This window comes from Terrapene carolina, unplaced genomic scaffold (assembly GCF_002925995.2).
Source record: "Terrapene carolina triunguis isolate 2854851 unplaced genomic scaffold, T_m_triunguis-2.0 Scaffold112, whole genome shotgun sequence".
Lineage (NCBI taxonomy): Eukaryota > Metazoa > Chordata > Testudines > Emydidae > Terrapene > Terrapene triunguis.
In genome coordinates this window covers 151,817-168,374 of record NW_020664463.1, presented here as the reverse complement: position 1 = coordinate 168,374, position 16,558 = coordinate 151,817, and the positions used below count along the sequence as shown (strand labels likewise).

The following is a 16,558-nucleotide window of genomic DNA, read 5'->3' as shown; positions in this document are numbered from 1 at the left end:
GAGTATTTGGGGGAGGTTGTCTCCAGCAGCCAAAGCTTTAAGTATTGAGAGACTAGAAATCAAAAAGATGGCAACACTAGGCACAAATTCTAGTTATCTACATTTCCCTAGAGTTTGAAATGGATACACACCCCTCCCTCACCCCAACTTCCTTTCATTTAAGAAGAGACGTTGGGCAGTATGCATGCACTGTTTAAACGCCAGCCATGTTTTACCCCAGATTTGGCTCATCACACATCACTGAAATGTAATGATAGTTTGATAAGCACTTTGGCATCCTTAAACTGAAAGTGCTAGGCCATGGTGATGATGAAGGCCAGGTCTATGCTAGAGGCCTTGCAGTGCCACAGCTGTACCAATGCAGTTACACTGGCATAAGATTTCCAATGTAGCTGCTCTATGCCAATAGGAGAGTTCTCCCGTCAAAATTAAACCACCCCCAACGAGCGGCAGTAGCTATGTTGGGGAGCGAGCGAGCGAGCATCTCCCACCAGCATAGCACCGTCCACACCAGCGCTTCTGTCGGTGAAACTTGCGTCACTCAGGAAGGTGGTTTTCTCACACCCCTGAGCGACGCAAGTTAAACCGACAAAAGTGCTAGTGTAGACATAGCCAAAGTCAACTTGCGAAAACCCATCGTTTTCAGATCTATGGGAAGAATAGACAAATAAGGAAAAAAGGTGAAGACAAACCATTTTAAAGTTGCATTTCAGGTGGTTTATTGAATTTTAAAGAACTTGCCAGCTCTACACGTAAATATTTAAGTGTTCTCAACAGGATCACACAACAAACCACACATTTCAGACACATAAGCAAACCAACCATGCCTATGTCGCCACCTGTGGAAATGCTGTATTTCCAGAGCTCTGAAGCTCACTCAAGATCAAGGGCAAATGCATCTTCTAATCATGGATTGAGAAGGGTCACCAGCCTGTTTCTCATCCATCCCTTTGCTGTAAGATAACAGAGCCAGTAGATCAGGCCCCCTTCCCCATGAATGCTGGCTTCTGTCCTCAAGTATACCTCCCCTCCCCACCTCATTGTGTGTCAATAATATAGTTACAAGTGATGCCAAGAGACCAGTGCTGGTAAATGCTCAGAAACTCCTGGCTTGGGCCTCCAATTCTGCTCCCTATTGAGGGGCATTTTATAGCCCCCAGGAGAAGATCAAGGTCTCAGTCTGCTGCAGCATTGCCAGTGCAGGGAGAAGAGCATGAGTACTGAACCTTGGTGAGCTGCTTTGTCATCGAATAGAGTCTCAGCCCAAACAACTGCAGTCCAACTTCCTGGTGCGCTACCAGAGCATTGCAAAAAACCAGTTCCATTTGAAACCATTTTTGATTTGCCCCACTCGGCTGGCTGCTGAACCTAGGGCTTCTGAACATTTACTCAGCACTTTCCCTCCAACCCGTCTACTTAAAGGTCAGGTGTCCCTAAGATCAGTGCTCCTTTCCCTTCTGCGTGAGAGCATGAGACACTGATATCTAGCCCTGCCTTTGTGTTATGTGAAACGCCTGCGCATGTTTGGCTTATTTATCAGCATTCTGAGCGTTACACTGTAGCTGCAGCATCTCAAGTTCCCAAAAATTCCTACACTGCACTGCTTTGGAATTGCAGTATGGTAAACAGCTGAGAGCCATGCTCTGGCCTCAGCTACATGTCCATGAATCCCAGTGTGGTCAATGGGAGTTACATGTATATAGCGGAGAGCACCATGTGGTGCTGGTAGCCTTAGTTGCAAAACTATACTAATTATTCTCTACAAAAAATACTAGATTACCTATATTTCTTTTCACTCCCCCCACACCACGTTCAGGCATCTAAGTACATCTCAAACCATACAGATGAGGGACTCCACTCCTGCTGAAGTCTGTGGTAGTGCTGCTTCATGAACGTCTTTACCAGTGCTAGTGTCAGTTGTCACACCAAAGAGAAAGCCATGTTAGTGATGGGGCTCTTCAGTATGGCTCTGGAAAGTGAACATTCACCGATCGGCAGCCAACGTATTGATGCTACTGTGGAGGAGGAGATCATTTGACTCAAACACCATATACAGATGAATAATATATACAAAAAAAACCATACACCAGGCTGTAGGTTGCTTATCAATGTCACAAGTATAGGGGATTGCACAGAGGTTCTCATCTAGTGCACAATACATTTGAGGATTAAAGTAAACTGTGACTTTGTATTTTAGAAAGAGAAACTTTATCTTAAAAACAGGAGAGACTGCCACCAGCCCCCTTTTGCTAGTGCAATATAAACAAACAAAAACCTAGGAGTCCAAATGCCATTCATGTCAAGGAAAGATACCCAGCAATATGTCTGTTACAATCAGCATGCTTTAGTGACACAAGCTACTACTACACTCTGAAAGTCAGAGCGCTAAAGAAGTGCAAGGCTGCTCGACTCGCCAGGAGGCGGTCATTTTCTTGAACCTATAAAAATCCAATTAAACAAGCCACTCACTGCAAACAGCTACATGTGAGATTTTTTACAGGCATTGCACTCAGGGAATTCAGTTGTTCCCTCGGCAGTCATAGCTTGGCTGCACTGAATATACAAAGGGCCAAATTCTGCCTTCAAATAGGCACATGCAATTTCCATTGAAATCAGTGGGAGCTCTGTGCATCAGAGGGCAAAACTGGGACCATTGAAAGAGTTCAGTTACTGGGATGGATTCAGATTTAAGCTACAGTAGTTTTACACCAGCGCAAGAGAAACAAGAGTAAAGCCTCATAACGTGGAATTTCCTGACAAGAGTACCTGTAAAAAAAACAAACCACAAAGTTGAGGTTTTTTGGTTTTTGTTTTTAAAAAGGAAATTAAGACACCACACACTGCAGTAGGTAGTTGTGATAAGAGGTTCACAGGAACGAACTCTGAAGTAAATATTAATGTTCTCTACTGTTTACATCACATGATGAAACAGCTGTATTTATGTCCTGGAGTGGCACTGCACATACATACACTACTCACCATTACAATCTCTTCAGTATTGCTCTTGCAAGGAGTTAATTTTGGGAACACCATGGTAATCTCGCTTGCAAAAATGTTTGTAGAGTTCAGTGGAGACCACTCTCTAGCCCTTATCTGGAGCGCCACAGAGTGGTGGAAGTGGGGAATTTCAAAGGTTTGGATCAGGCCCTATTCAAGTCAAGTCAGTGTTATCAGTGACCTTAATGGGAGTTGGATCAAGCCTGTAGATTCTGTTAAGTGCTTGAAACCTATCCAGGTTACTGTTCTAATTAAGGGCTAAGTCCATGACAAGTCTGAAGTTCTATTCATGCACTAACCTCTTTGTGTTCTGTGTTTTGAGGGCTAACGTCTGCTAAGTTACAACAGTGAAATTCCACTAGGTTTGCATGCACGTGTACATATCCCATGAACAACCTGGCAGCAGGAGTGTCATTTCAATGGGTGGTTTTATCACAGGGTGCCCGTCTCCTCTCTGGGAGCCCCATTTCACAGATGGGAACTGAGGCACTATGGGTATGTTTACACAGGCTGCAGAAGCAAGCTTCCCAGCCTGGGTCGACAGACTCAATCTAGCGGGGCCCACACTAGTACTCTAACCCCTCTCCCAAGGCTTCAGAGCCCAAGCCACCCCTTCCAAGTGCTGTCTACAGAGCTATTTTTAGAGCACTAGCATGAGCCCCATGAGCCTGTCTGTTGACCCAGAAGCTCGCTGCTGTGGGCTGTGTCAACGTACCCAGAGGGGCTAAGTGACTTGTCCAAGGTCACACAAAAAAGTCTGTGGCAGAGTAGGGAGTTGAACCTGGGCTTCCCTCGTCCCAGGCCAGTGCCCCAACCACTGGGCCATCCTTCACCTATCACTGGTGCAACCTAGCAGAATTTAGCCCATAAAAACTGTTTTTGAAAGTAAGGCAAAGGGGGAACGATAGAGAGACTACTTCTTCCAAGCACACCCCACTCCATTGCGTGGATAGTAGGATTGCACTTTTTCTGGAGCAAGAACTAGCCTTGGAACAGTCAAGCCACAAGATACTTTTTGTGCTTCAAAAAAGAGCTGCTAGCAAAAGTGCATTCTCAAGCACAGCAGCGTCACTGCAATAAGACGACCAGAGAACTGCCTGTAATGTATACGCTAGTGCCACGGGCAGGCTTCTTAAGAGGTCTTCCAGTAAAGAACAATCTAACTGGCACTTTACTACCAAATACTTTTTGCAAACTGGGAGCATTTAGTGCTTGTGAAAGTGAGGGACTTCAAATGTTATTGGGAGCCAAGTGTTCTGCAGTGCAAGCTTTCCTCACAGAGCTCTGTCAATACTTCTTAATCCTGACCTGTAATATACCCTACCATACTGCTGGCTTGGGCCTTTCTTGAGCAAAGATTTGTGGCAGACTATAGCAATTTTATGTTGTCCTTACTACTGCTTAGGATGAAATCAGCCACCTCCTTTTCAAATCCCAGTGTGGGTTACAGGTGAACTCTAGTCTCCAAAGGTGAAAGGCTGGTGTACTAACCGAACGCATAACTAGCGCTCCTAATATTTAAAAATTAACAAACTTACGAAGTGCAACTTAACACTCACAAAGCACTACTTATTACCACACACACAAGAGAGTGGGGGCAGCAGCCAGAAGCATTATTTCTTCTCAACAGGTTTGACTTTCCCTTGATCTTCCACTTTTCTGATGGCAGCTTGGATAGCCTCTTGATCACCCAGAAACTGGTGACGGCTAAGAGGGCGCAGATTCTCATCGAGTTCAAGGAGCACAGGCACGCCAGTAGGGAGGGTAACATTAACTATATCCTCATCGGAGATGCCTGCAAAAAGAGAGAACAAAAAATGCCACACAGTTAAACGCAGCACAAGGCAACCTCCTGCCTTAAGATTGCCCCCAAGTATCTCCAAAGACGTTGGTCCACATTCTCTGCTGCAGCAGCAATCTGTTCAGCTAAGCAAGGAGTTGAGGTGCAGGGACCGTTATGGCTTCTTGATTATCTGCCTGGCTCAACCCTAGCCCCAGTGCAGGTTAGCGCTAACTATGAGAGCTGGCAACAGTCCCTAGGAGACTCAGTGAGCTGGAACATGACATGGAGGGGTGGCATGGGAGCCAGCTAGATGCACACTGGGAATTTCCCTTCTGTGACCCAGAGAGCCCCTCAATGCCAACTGGCAAAGCGCACACCATACCCTAACTCACATCAGGCTGGACACATTGTGTAGGATGTCATATGCAAACTGGTAAGAAGCTGGGCATGAATATTATTGTGTGATTTATGTGTAGGCGGTGTATAAGGAATTAGAGATGTGCTGGAACTATGTTCCTAAAGTGTGTTCAGCACACAGTGCATAAGTCCAGCTTGTCCTAGGCAAAGAAATGTTTTGCCTGCATCTCCAGTGGAAACGGAGCAAGGTAAAGCCAGAAACAATTGAAGTACACTTACACAGAAGGTAAACAAAGCCATCAAAACTAGCAAGTGCAGGAGAGATTTCCCACTAACGATCACAACAGGGGATGCTGTACCTCCAGGAAGCCCGCCTGCCTCTTGAAACAGAGACAATGGCTGTTGGGAAATATAAGCAGGAACAGAAAGCCATTTTGGCATCCATCACCTGAGAGACACAAGGAGCCAGAGTTCTTGAAATGTGAGAAAGGTGGAACCTTCACTCAAGGAGACTAAAGTCTCTGGGGGGCTGACTATAGGTGAGAAACCTACATAGACAAAGACTGTAACTTGCTGAAGTAAGCTTTAAGTCGCTAGAAATCATATTTTGTTGTTTGTAACCTTTCCTCTTTCAGTCTTACTTGAAATCACTGAAACCTATATTCTTTGTTAATAAACTTATTTTTGTTTTCTTACAAAGCCCTCTCACAGTGCTGTTGCACTTCACTTCAATGTATGTCTCCAGCTCACCTGACAGGCTGATGGGCCCTCTTTGGAGGCAGCAAATACAATACCTTCTTGTGAGTGTACAGGGAGAGGGACTGGACACTGCAGAGAGACATCTCTGGGGAACTTGGGAGCTGGGGTTCACTGATTGTTACCTGCAAGGCAAGGTGTGGACTGGCAGCATCCTGAAGAATTTGCTGGACAAGGCAGACAAGCTGGTGCATCGGGGAGTGGATACATAGCTTTGCTGCTGCTAAGCTCACTCATACGGAGGCAGAGCAGCAACACGGCGGTTCGCAGTTTTGGCTGACCTGAACAGGATGTCAATGGGGGAATTCCCAGCAATGGAAATGAAATCAGTTTCTTCTCCCTTTGGGCCACGTAAGTGAGGCAGGGAAGAAAATCTCCCTGCAGAACACACATCTTTCTCGAAGGCGGCTCTTTTGGGCAGGGACGTCCCTCTCCCCTGCCTTCCACGGCATGTCTGCACACTGCATAGCAGGGCAGGGCGCTGATCCTTAATTGGTGCCCAAAGGCACGACTGCAGTATGAAACAACCTCTGATACACAACCAATTTGTCAGTCCCTTTGAAGGGACTATTCAAGATTACCCCCCCCCTTGTTTTTAAAACCCTGAATGCTCCAGCTTCTCATATAAACCTTGTCTAGAAAGACAGACTTAATTCTCCCGCTATTAGGGGCAGATCTACACTGGGAACTTACACTGGCATAGATACATCTCCCAGGGCTGTGAAAAATCCACACCCCGAGCGATGGAGTTAAGCCGACCCAACCACACACACCCCACCCCAGACAGCACTAGGCTGACAGAAAAATTCTTCCATCGACCTAGCTACCGCCTCTCAGGGAGGTAGATTATCTACACTGATGGGAGAACCCCTCCAGTAGGCACTGCTTGTATCTACAGTGAAGTGTGATAGCAGTGCAGCTGTAGACATACCCTTGGCCTAGCACTGATACAGCTCCACCACACTACTACCAGTACCAGGGCTCGTCTACACTTGAAACGCTACAGCAGCATAGCTGCACCAGCGCCACTGCAGTGCTTTGGTGTAGAAACTACCGACACCAAGGGAAGGGGTTCTCCCATCAGCAAAGGTAATCCACCTCCCTGAGAGGCAATAGCTAGGCCGACGGAAGAATTCTTCTGTCGGCCTAGTGTTGTCTATACCTGGGGTTAGGTCAGCTTAACTACATCCATCAGGAGTGGGGATTTCACACCCTGAGCACTGTAGCTGGGTCATCCTAAAATTTTAGTGTAGGCCAGGCGCAGACTTTTGTGCCAGACCTAGACAACATGGTAGTAAGAACACTTGTGCCCTCCCGACATTACTGCTCTCACTGCTGCCAGATCAACAGTGAGAAAATTGCTAGAGTAAAGGGAGCCTTATTTCGGTCTCCATGTGTTTGCGCTGACTGCCACAGACAACCAGTGACAAGTCTTTTCTGCAGCTGCCGCCATCTGGGAGCAGTTTTCCCTCTTTCCACCTCGTTGACTCTACAAAAGATGGCCATTTCTCTCTCCTACTTTTATTGAAGTCCACCTGTTTTTAATTCTAAAGCATTTTGGGGATAGAGATTCTATGAGACAGACTACACAATAAAGCTGTATTGTACTGGTCACATAAATCACCAGAAAAAACACTCAATCAGTCCTTCTTCCCAAAACACACACCGGCTCGCACACACCAAACAGACAGCTGAAAACCAGGATTTAAAATGTAGCCAGAGAGTCATTGCAGGTTGTTTCTACATAATGGGTAAAATTTTCAAAAGCATCGGAGTGATTTTGGAGCCTAAATCCCCTTGACTTTGTGTCTACACTCTCTTGGGCTGGAAGGTGTAAATTCCAGCTCCAGGAGACATACCCATGCTAGCTCTGCTCAAGCTAGTGCATTAAAAGACAGAGTGTAGCCACAGCTGGGTGAGCAGTTGGAGGGACTAGTGGTTTTTTGCTATTTTTAGAGCTGGAAATTTGCACCTCCAGCTCCAAGTGTAGACATATACTTTGGCTCCTATATGATTAAGTAATCATGTACGTGCTTGTGAAAATGTTGCCCCATGTCTACACATACGTTTCCTCCCCACAAAAATCTGTGCACGAGAGTAAATTGTTGATAATGTCTAGGTTCCCCTTTAGGAAAGAGGATTCTGGAAGCAGATTGTAATTGGAAAGCTAGGTAGCCTGAAGTAATACAAGTTCAGAAAATAAACACAACCAACTTTCTAAACAGACTAACATGCCAAATGGACAAAGGGACAAGAGGCAAAGTACAGGTGAGCAGCTAAGAAAACAGACCGTTCTCACAGAGCAAAAGGGTAAATTGACAAATGATTTTCACATTAGGTGGAAGGGAATCACCAACATATAAACAGTCAAGACATTCATAGGAGCACTGTTATGAATGCAGGAAAAACACTGATCACAACTTGAACCATCAGTTGCTTTAATAAAGAAGGTTTAGCTTCATTTAAAGCTCTCTATTGTTTCTTTCAGAGCAGTTAAACAATAAAATTCCTTTGCCCATGGGAACAGGATGGCAGATTAATCCTAACAGGATACTTATATCGCTCCACAACTGTATGCTCCTTTAATACAAAAATCGCTAAACAAAAAGTAAAGTTCACAGATCTCATGAGCAAATCTCATTCATTTTATAATTTTGCCCTGATATACTCTAAGTTTGTGGTTTCAGTGTGAACTGAAGCAAGACTATTGTTGCAAATGACAGATTTGGGTTTCAACCCCAAAATTCAGGAGGACGTATGCAGCTGGAGAGATGTTCGTATAAACCCTTGCAAAATGCAAGCACCAAAGTTTCTGACAGCTTTACTCACTATCCTATAACTGATCAAAGTCAGTCTGTAAGACAGTAAGACACTGGCTGAGAACAGAAGAATTCTAACCAACAGCTCCAAGAACCTAAAAGAGACTACCATATTCCGAGAGCATACACTTCAACCAATAAACTTTTAGAATTCCCATGCAGAAACTCTGGGCTGCTGTATTCTTCATTTGAATAAAGGCTGTAGGACATGGTGTCTTGTATTCAAAGGTTTTGTGTTTGTAATGCTAATGGATTTCAAAAATTCACATGGCACTCACCCTAAAGGATCCTTAAGCACTTTACAATCTATAAACCAAATTCACCCCGATGTAAACATGTGCAGATTAACTGGCTTCCTTACAGACATAGCGAATTTGGCCTTATACAAGTGAGGAATTGCTGTGTCCCCCCCCTCTAAAATTCAGCCATTATTCAGTACCGATACAGCTACAGTGCATCTGGTGAAGACACACTAGGCTGACAGGAGCGCTTGTCAACATAAAAAGCCCACCTCCGGCAAGCAGCAGAAGTTATGTCAGCAGGAGCAGCTCTCCCTGTGCACACAAGCGCTTATGTCGGTGTAACTTGCAACACTCAGGTGGGTGGAATATTCACACCCCTGAATGGACACAAGTTTTGCCAACAGAAGCTATGTCTACTCCGCAGCCTAAGAAATGCCCAGCTTGTTTAGATTATGCTGCCACCTGACAAGATCACAGCCAAAGGTGAGAGGTGAAGGTTGAGGAGAGAAGGAAGAAATTCAAGAGAGGCGCTTCACACCTGCTTGGTTACTTTTACCACAATGAGAGTATCTGCACATGGGAACCTTTTACTCAGAATAAGATATTTATTAAGCACATTCAGTTGCATGCTGAAAACTGCACAGATAAAAATCCAAGAGCACTTCCAGCCGCTAGCCTGGCTAAGACATTGAACAGAAATCAAGACACTGGAAACATGCCACTCTGACTAGCATAAGTGTCAGCTAAAGCTGCTATCCAGTTACTTAACACACAGTAACACAAGCCAAGTGACCTTTTACTGCACTTCTGCATCCATACCAGTCCATGTTGAGATCCCATCCTCTCTCCCCCCCATCTAAGCAGGGTAAGATAAGGTCAGTAGTTGAACACTGGCCCTCCAAGAATACCTAGGTGCTGCAGGAAATAATACTTCTGATTCAGTAAGTAGGACTCATCCCTCAGAGTTAATACCAAGCCAGGGTCCCAGCACAGTGTTAGTGGGTACAGTGTTACTGGAGATGTGGTCTTTCAGGAGTCTTAAGAGTAAGATTTTGCCTACTCATGGTCACTTGCAAATTAGGGATGTAAAATGGTAACCAGTAAGCATTAGTCTTACCAGTTAATCCGCCTTAACCATTAACCCCCATGCCAGCTGGCCTGAGCAGCTCCAGCCGGCCCTTTAATTGGTTAACTATTTAAAAAATATTTTATTGCTTAAACGGTTAACTTTTTAAATGGTATTTACATCCCTACTTGCAATCCTACAGCACAGCACTTGTGTCTTGGGGAGAGTCCAACCTAGATAATTGCATTCTGCCTACCTAAAATTCCTCCTGAAGCTTCAAGTGGGCATTCTGTTCTCTACTTCCTGTCCCATAGTGTTGTGTGATGTTTTTGTACTCTGTTAAACAGGTACCACATTCCACCTCAGTGATGGCACCATTTCAGCACCCATTTCAGGAGCAGGTGAAGTAAGTGATCCCTACTTTGTAAAGAGGTGGTCTAATAAGTTATTGCAATGTTGTATCAGAGCTAATTTCCAAGCACATTTATTTATGCTACCAAATTTGATCCACTGAAACCCACCAGACTGAACAAGTGTCAAAGGTTTCTTATGCCATTATCCTTCTACAATCTTTGTTTGAGGTCTGTTGCTATAAAAGAGCTTTACCCCCTTGCAGTACACGTCACCTTCAGGCTTAAGGACACACTTGGAGCCAGATTCCAGCCTCTGGTCCAGACCCTTTACATCACTCTGACAACACAAGGTTGCCTAATTGGGGCATCCGAGGATACCCCCTGCAAGAGAACAAGGACACAGCACTTGTTGGATAAGCAGAAATCACTATTGGAACAGGAGTTTCACTAACTTTTGTTTAATGGGTAACCCATACAAATTATTGCTCTGAAACATTTCTGCTTAGGAAAACATTGTAGATGGGCATCTGATTGCATTGGCTTTCTAAAGTGACTCATTTTCAAGGGTCAGTCCAGCTTGTCTCATCTGCTTTTAATAAGCAACCTATGTATGTCAGAACCCCTATGAGGTCATTGTCTTACTGTTTACAAGCTTTTCCTTTCCTTCCATCTCTATGGTCACAGCAAAACAAAACATAAAAGCCACACCAAATATCTGCCCCAATTAAGCAGTGCTTGCACCCAAACTGCATCTTCGGGACATGATTCTTCAGACAGACTGTACAGAATTTTGCACAGTACTAACCAAATTCCCTGACAGCTTGCACACAGTTGCAACCCCATTAATGGCTAGTGCAGAATTTGGCCAAGGATGTTTAGATTATTAAATGAGGCTCCAATGTATTATTCCTGTTGGCAGTATGTAGAGGGCCAGATTTGGATCCTAATTACACAGAGACGTCCATTAAAAAGTCTGGATTTACATAGGTATAATAGCAGAATCTGGCTACTAATCTTTATAGTACTCAGATTGCTTTAGTGAAACTGAGGAGGCAAAATGAAGGACATATTTACATTAATGTAGCAAGTTACATAGAACACTCATGAGGGCATTCCGTGCCAAAAAATTAAAAATTCTGCATAAAATATTTTAAAATTCTGCAAATTGCATTTGTCAAATAAATGTGGAGGCTCCAGCAAGGCATTGGGGAGCAAAGGCCACTGGCCACACAGAGGTGGGAGATCACTGTGCAGCTTTCCCCACACCTTGGGACACAGACTCAGCGGTGAGGCTGCACCCAACCCCGACCCAGCGCAAGGACTGGGCCTGCCTCAGAAACACCCCATGGCCCTGACCCTCTGCGCCAGGTGCATCAGGTATGAGCAGGCAGGCTCAGCAAGACTGGAAACAAGTGTGGAGGGATCCAGGTGTGGGGTGAGAAAGTTGTGTGGGGCAATCTGGGTACAGGTGGCTCCCTGGGGGATCTGGGTGCAGAGGGGCTTGTTGGGGGGTTCTGGGTGCAACCGTAATGGGACTTTGCAGGGGGATCCAGATGCTGGGGGAGTGGGGCTTGTCGGGGGGGCTCTGGGTGCAGTGAGGAGAGTAAGGCTCGGCAGGATAGTCTGTGTATGAGAGGGTCTGAATGCATGGGGGTTGGGTGGATGGGGGAGCAGCTCCCTGTACAGGGATCCCTCCCCCTGCAGCTGAGGAGCAATGGGGGCAGGAAGTGGGGGAGCTGGGAGGGAAGAAGGAGAGAGTTTGCGCCTCCTAGAGCCGGGGGAGAAATCTGAGCATGGGTCTGACACAGCCCCACATGCCGTGCAGGGGAAGAGAAAGTCCCACCCTCTCCAGCCCAGCTGGGACTAGCAGCTGAGCCCAGCACAGAGTAGGAGCCACCAGCCAGGTCTTCCCCAGTCCCGCCCCCTGCCCCACAGTGATTTACCTCTCTGCCAGCTGCCCTGGGTACCTGAAACATACTGCTGGGGAGGGTCGCATGACCACTCTTGTGGCTTCCCTTTGCTTCCCTGTCAGAAAGTCATTTTTCTGCAGGGAAGCAAAGAAATCTGCAGGGGACATAAATTCTGTGCATGTGCAGTGGCGCAGAATTCCCCCAGGAGTATTAGAAATAGGTCTTACTCCCGTCACCCATAAGATTTGTTTTTGTATAGGCTTTGAGGGAAGACATGACCTATCATTGGGCTGGGATGGCAGTGCTACCTTTCAGATGGATTGTGACATTGATGTCTTGACCACGTATGGTGGTCAAAGAACCCATCATAGTACCAGCACATGGTGGGGTGTTAAGCCAATGTCCTGGCAAAATCCTGTTTAAGGAATTCTGCCTCTAAAATTTTCTCCTGCAGGCCAAACTTTAAGCAGTCTCAATCTGCCATTGACCAACAATGACATTAATTATAAGCTAACTAGGGAGGGGCCCAGAGCATTGACACAGCCCAACATAGCAATCCACAGCTAGCATCTGGCAATATTGCCAAGCCCAGGAGTTCAGGAACAAAAGAGAGACCCCAGAAAGATAAAATCCATGAGACTTATTGCCAACAGGTGTAAGAGGGCATGCTCTGTCCTCACCCTCTGATGCCCAGAAGCCACTCAGACTCTCCAGTGCATAGCACCTTCACATTATTTATTGTCTCACCAACCTGAATACATCTTGTGCAGGAAAGTATTTACAGTGGTTTCTCACCCTTTCCCACAGAGGTGGAGAAACAGATCGCATCCCTTGGGATCTCAGAGCATACTGAGCTCTCCTAATCCAGTCATTTCCCTCCACCTCCCACTCAGCTGATGGTTAATTGGTTCATCAGTCCCCAGACTGATCAGCTAATTAATCACATTCCCCAATCAGCCTTCTCCAGAGGAACTTATGGTGCCTAGGGGTACATCTACACAGCAAAGAAAAACGCATCGCTAGCCCATGCCAGCAAATTCAGGCTCATGGTGCTCACACAGCGAGGCTGTTCCATTGCTGTGTAGCCTGAGCCCAGAAGTCTAAAGCCCAAGTTCTGGGACCCTCCCACTCTGCCAAGTCCTAGAGCCCAGGCTCAAGCCTGAGCCTGGAAGTCTACACAGCAAGAAACAGTCCCTGAGTCCTGTAAGCCTGAGTTGGCTGGCATGGGCCAGCCCTGGGTTTTTCTTTGCTGTGTAGACATACCCTAAGTGATCAGAGGACTGGATCACTTGTTAGTCTCTAGCACTCTGTCACGCCAGAGTTCACACACAGATCATTCCCTGCACATGTGCCCTTCCTGCATGTACATTTCAGCCCCATTAGCATCATGTCCTGAGCACGGAAGAAAACAAAGGAAGGTGCTACGCTCCCTGCCTGCCAATTGAGAAGCACTGCTTCAGACTCTGGTAAGTCGCTGTCCTCTCCTGGTGACAGCCCAGCCCAAGAGCTTGATTTTCCTGGCCCAGTCTGACAGTGGGCAACCCAGCCTGCTTTGTGTATGCCCGCAGTTTCAATAGGATACAGTATTTTTTTCTACATTGCCTGTCCTGACAATTGCACAGTACTGTTAAACAGCGACTGGGTTTTACTCCAGAGGAGGCTGCATTTCAGTGGGGGAGCAAAGCAGAGAACAATGCCTCCCAGAAGCATATGTGGCTCTCCCCTCTCATCCTCATGGAAGGGAAACTCAGTTGCTCCTGCAGTACCTGTATCCAGAAGGAGCACTTAGTGGGCCCACAGGGAGGAAAGAGTGTTGGCTGGGAAGGGATGTAGAAGGTTCCTTATGTAAGGTTTGCACGGCAAAGTTAACAGCCTGGGGCTGCAGTCTCTTTTCCACAAATCCCTCTGCAAATTGTCCCCTTGAAATTATACTGTAAGACCACTCACAGTAGTAAGCACTACACCTGGGAGCGTTTCCATGGTGGGGGTTCTTATAGAAGGTCCTCAAAGTCTGAAGACCCAGTTACCAGAAAAAAAATGCAGCAGGTTCCTTTGCGGAAGTATTTAAGGGGATTGCCTGTGTGCACCCCAGCTTCACACTTAAGCAATGAAGGGAATCCAGCCTTTGAAGTCAGACTGCTGTAGTGCTACTAAATCTTAGCCTCACCATATCTGGCCCTTAAAAATAGAAATTAATGAAAAGGACATGCGTCATGACCAGATCACATGTGTTTATTTCCCCCTTCTCTCAAAACCACAATGTAGATATACAGTTACAGGCAGCCAGGGTGCTGCAAGAGGCTTCAACCAGCAAACACAAAACAGAGAGGGGAAAAGGAACTTAAGGGGAAGATTTTCAAAAGCATAAATAGAAGTTGGACACCCAAGACTTATTGACATTCAATGGGAGCTGGACACCTAGCTGCACTCTGAGCATCGGGAAATCTCCCTTAAGCAGTTCTAAAGGCATCTACCACCATCACAAATTATCTGAATAGGGCACAAACAGCAGATGCTCCTAGGGAGGACAATTTTATATCCCAATTTGCATTAATGGGCAGGATCACACAAACCACAGAACCATATTTATCTGTCACTGACTTCAGGAGAATTACACGGAGGATGAAATTGGGCCTGAAGTAGTTATTGAAGAGTTGATGCTGTAGGAATGAGAGCTTTTAAACAGTTTAGTTTGGGTGAAATTCACTCCTGTGCGGAGGAACTATGCATCACGTAAACACTAATCATTGCTCTGCGCAGGAGTTTGTTTCACCTCCAAATGCATGGAGGAAGGGGGAGAAGAGGGGTGTGTGTGTGTGTGTGTGTGTGTGTGACAATCTGTGTTAAATATTGTTTTCAGCAGAATTGCTTGGCTGTTTTTGTTTTTTAAAAAATCATCTTCCATGGAAATCATGACAGATCTTTCAGGCATTTCAACACATCCTGCTTAAATCCATTCCTACCACCGAACACACACAATCAAAGCCTTGTCAGCCAGGAAAGTCTGTGGCTCCAGAGCAGGGTTTTTGTTTTTTTTTTTTTTTTTGGAGGGGGGGAGAGGGAGGGAAATGTGGTTAGCAAGCCTGAGCCTTTCAAGCTTTGTTGTAATTAACCATAATGAGGGCAATGTTCATGTCCAAGGAATTACTTGGCCTGGATTTAGAAGCAGCTGTGTGTCAAAGATCTTTTTAAAAGGAGTCAGTGAAACCTCTTTAGGAAAAAGTCTTTTGCTGAAAGTTTCTCTGAAATGATTAACTATGTGTTATTTTACCTGTCTTAACCTAAGAAAGGAAGATCTGTTAGTACTTACTTCCGTTCAAAGCCTCTTGGCTTAAATCAAGGTATATTCAGCTGTAGTCTCAAAAGATAAAGCAGTCAGTATAACCAAAACATTCAGAAGTGGTCACGAATTTTTAATACCCAGGTTCAGACATCATGAGCCTGATTTTCAGATGTGCCAAGAACCCACAACTCCAGCTGAGTTAATGGGAACCTCAGGTGTTCAGAACCTCTGAAAAGAGTCAGAGCCAAGATATCCCAAGTTGGTCACCCAAAAAGACTGACCACTCAAAAGTGTTGGGCCACACAAATTCATCTGCGACTTAAAAGACAGCAGAATCAGGATCTACTCAGGTGGGACTCCAGCCAGTGGGAGCAAGGGGCTCAACACCTTTCAGGAAAGGGTCAGCACCTCAGAGGGTAAGGCCTCCTCCATGGCCACATTTAACTTCAATGGGAGTTTTGCTCAAGTATAGATTGAGTATTAGATCGGAAGAGAAGGTGGCATGTCGGGGCGTGGCCAGAGGGGTGCAACTCTGCTCGGCTGTGTTATTTCTCTGCTGTAGTATATATAGTTCCTTAGGGACCATACACAGCTGATTTATGCTTAGAGTAGCCTAGGGACTGCTCTAACTTATGCTGAGGATTGGACAGCTGCAGCTTCAGAATCAGGGAGCTGGAACCAGCTCTAACTCCCCTCGCACACCTGCACCAAGTGGATCTTGGTGCAGGAGAGTCTCTGGTTACAAACTCATTCTATAGTCCAGGGGTCTCAAACACACGGCCCGCGGGGTTATTTTCTGCAGCCCGCGAGCTCCTCGCAGCCCCCCGCCCTCCCCCAGCGTTTACCTAGAGCGGCTCCGGCCCAACGTGCATCGGGGGCAGGGCAGGCTCCCTGCCTGCCTGCCCTGCCTCTGAGCCGCTCCGGGAAGCAGCCGGAACCTGGGGAAGGAGGGGCGCAGGGGTGTGTGTGGCTGTTGCTTCAGGCACCACCCC

At 46.1% G+C, this 16,558-nt stretch overlaps 1 protein-coding gene across 3 annotated transcripts in view; it reads right to left on the bottom strand.

The window, feature by feature from the left end:
- Positions 1-709: 709 nt before the first annotated feature.
- Positions 710-16,558, bottom strand: part of BPGM (bisphosphoglycerate mutase) — a 25,218-nt gene continuing 9,369 nt past the window's right edge. For 2 of the 3 annotated variants that reach the window (XM_024205137.2, XM_024205138.2), the window contains one exon: positions 710-4,792. In XM_024205137.2, the coding sequence (XP_024060905.2) occupies positions 4,611-4,792 (182 nt within the window). In that variant the 3' untranslated portion in view covers positions 710-4,610. The remainder of the gene's footprint in view (positions 4,793-16,558) is intronic. The other variant, XR_003899819.1, reaches the window with a different exon arrangement.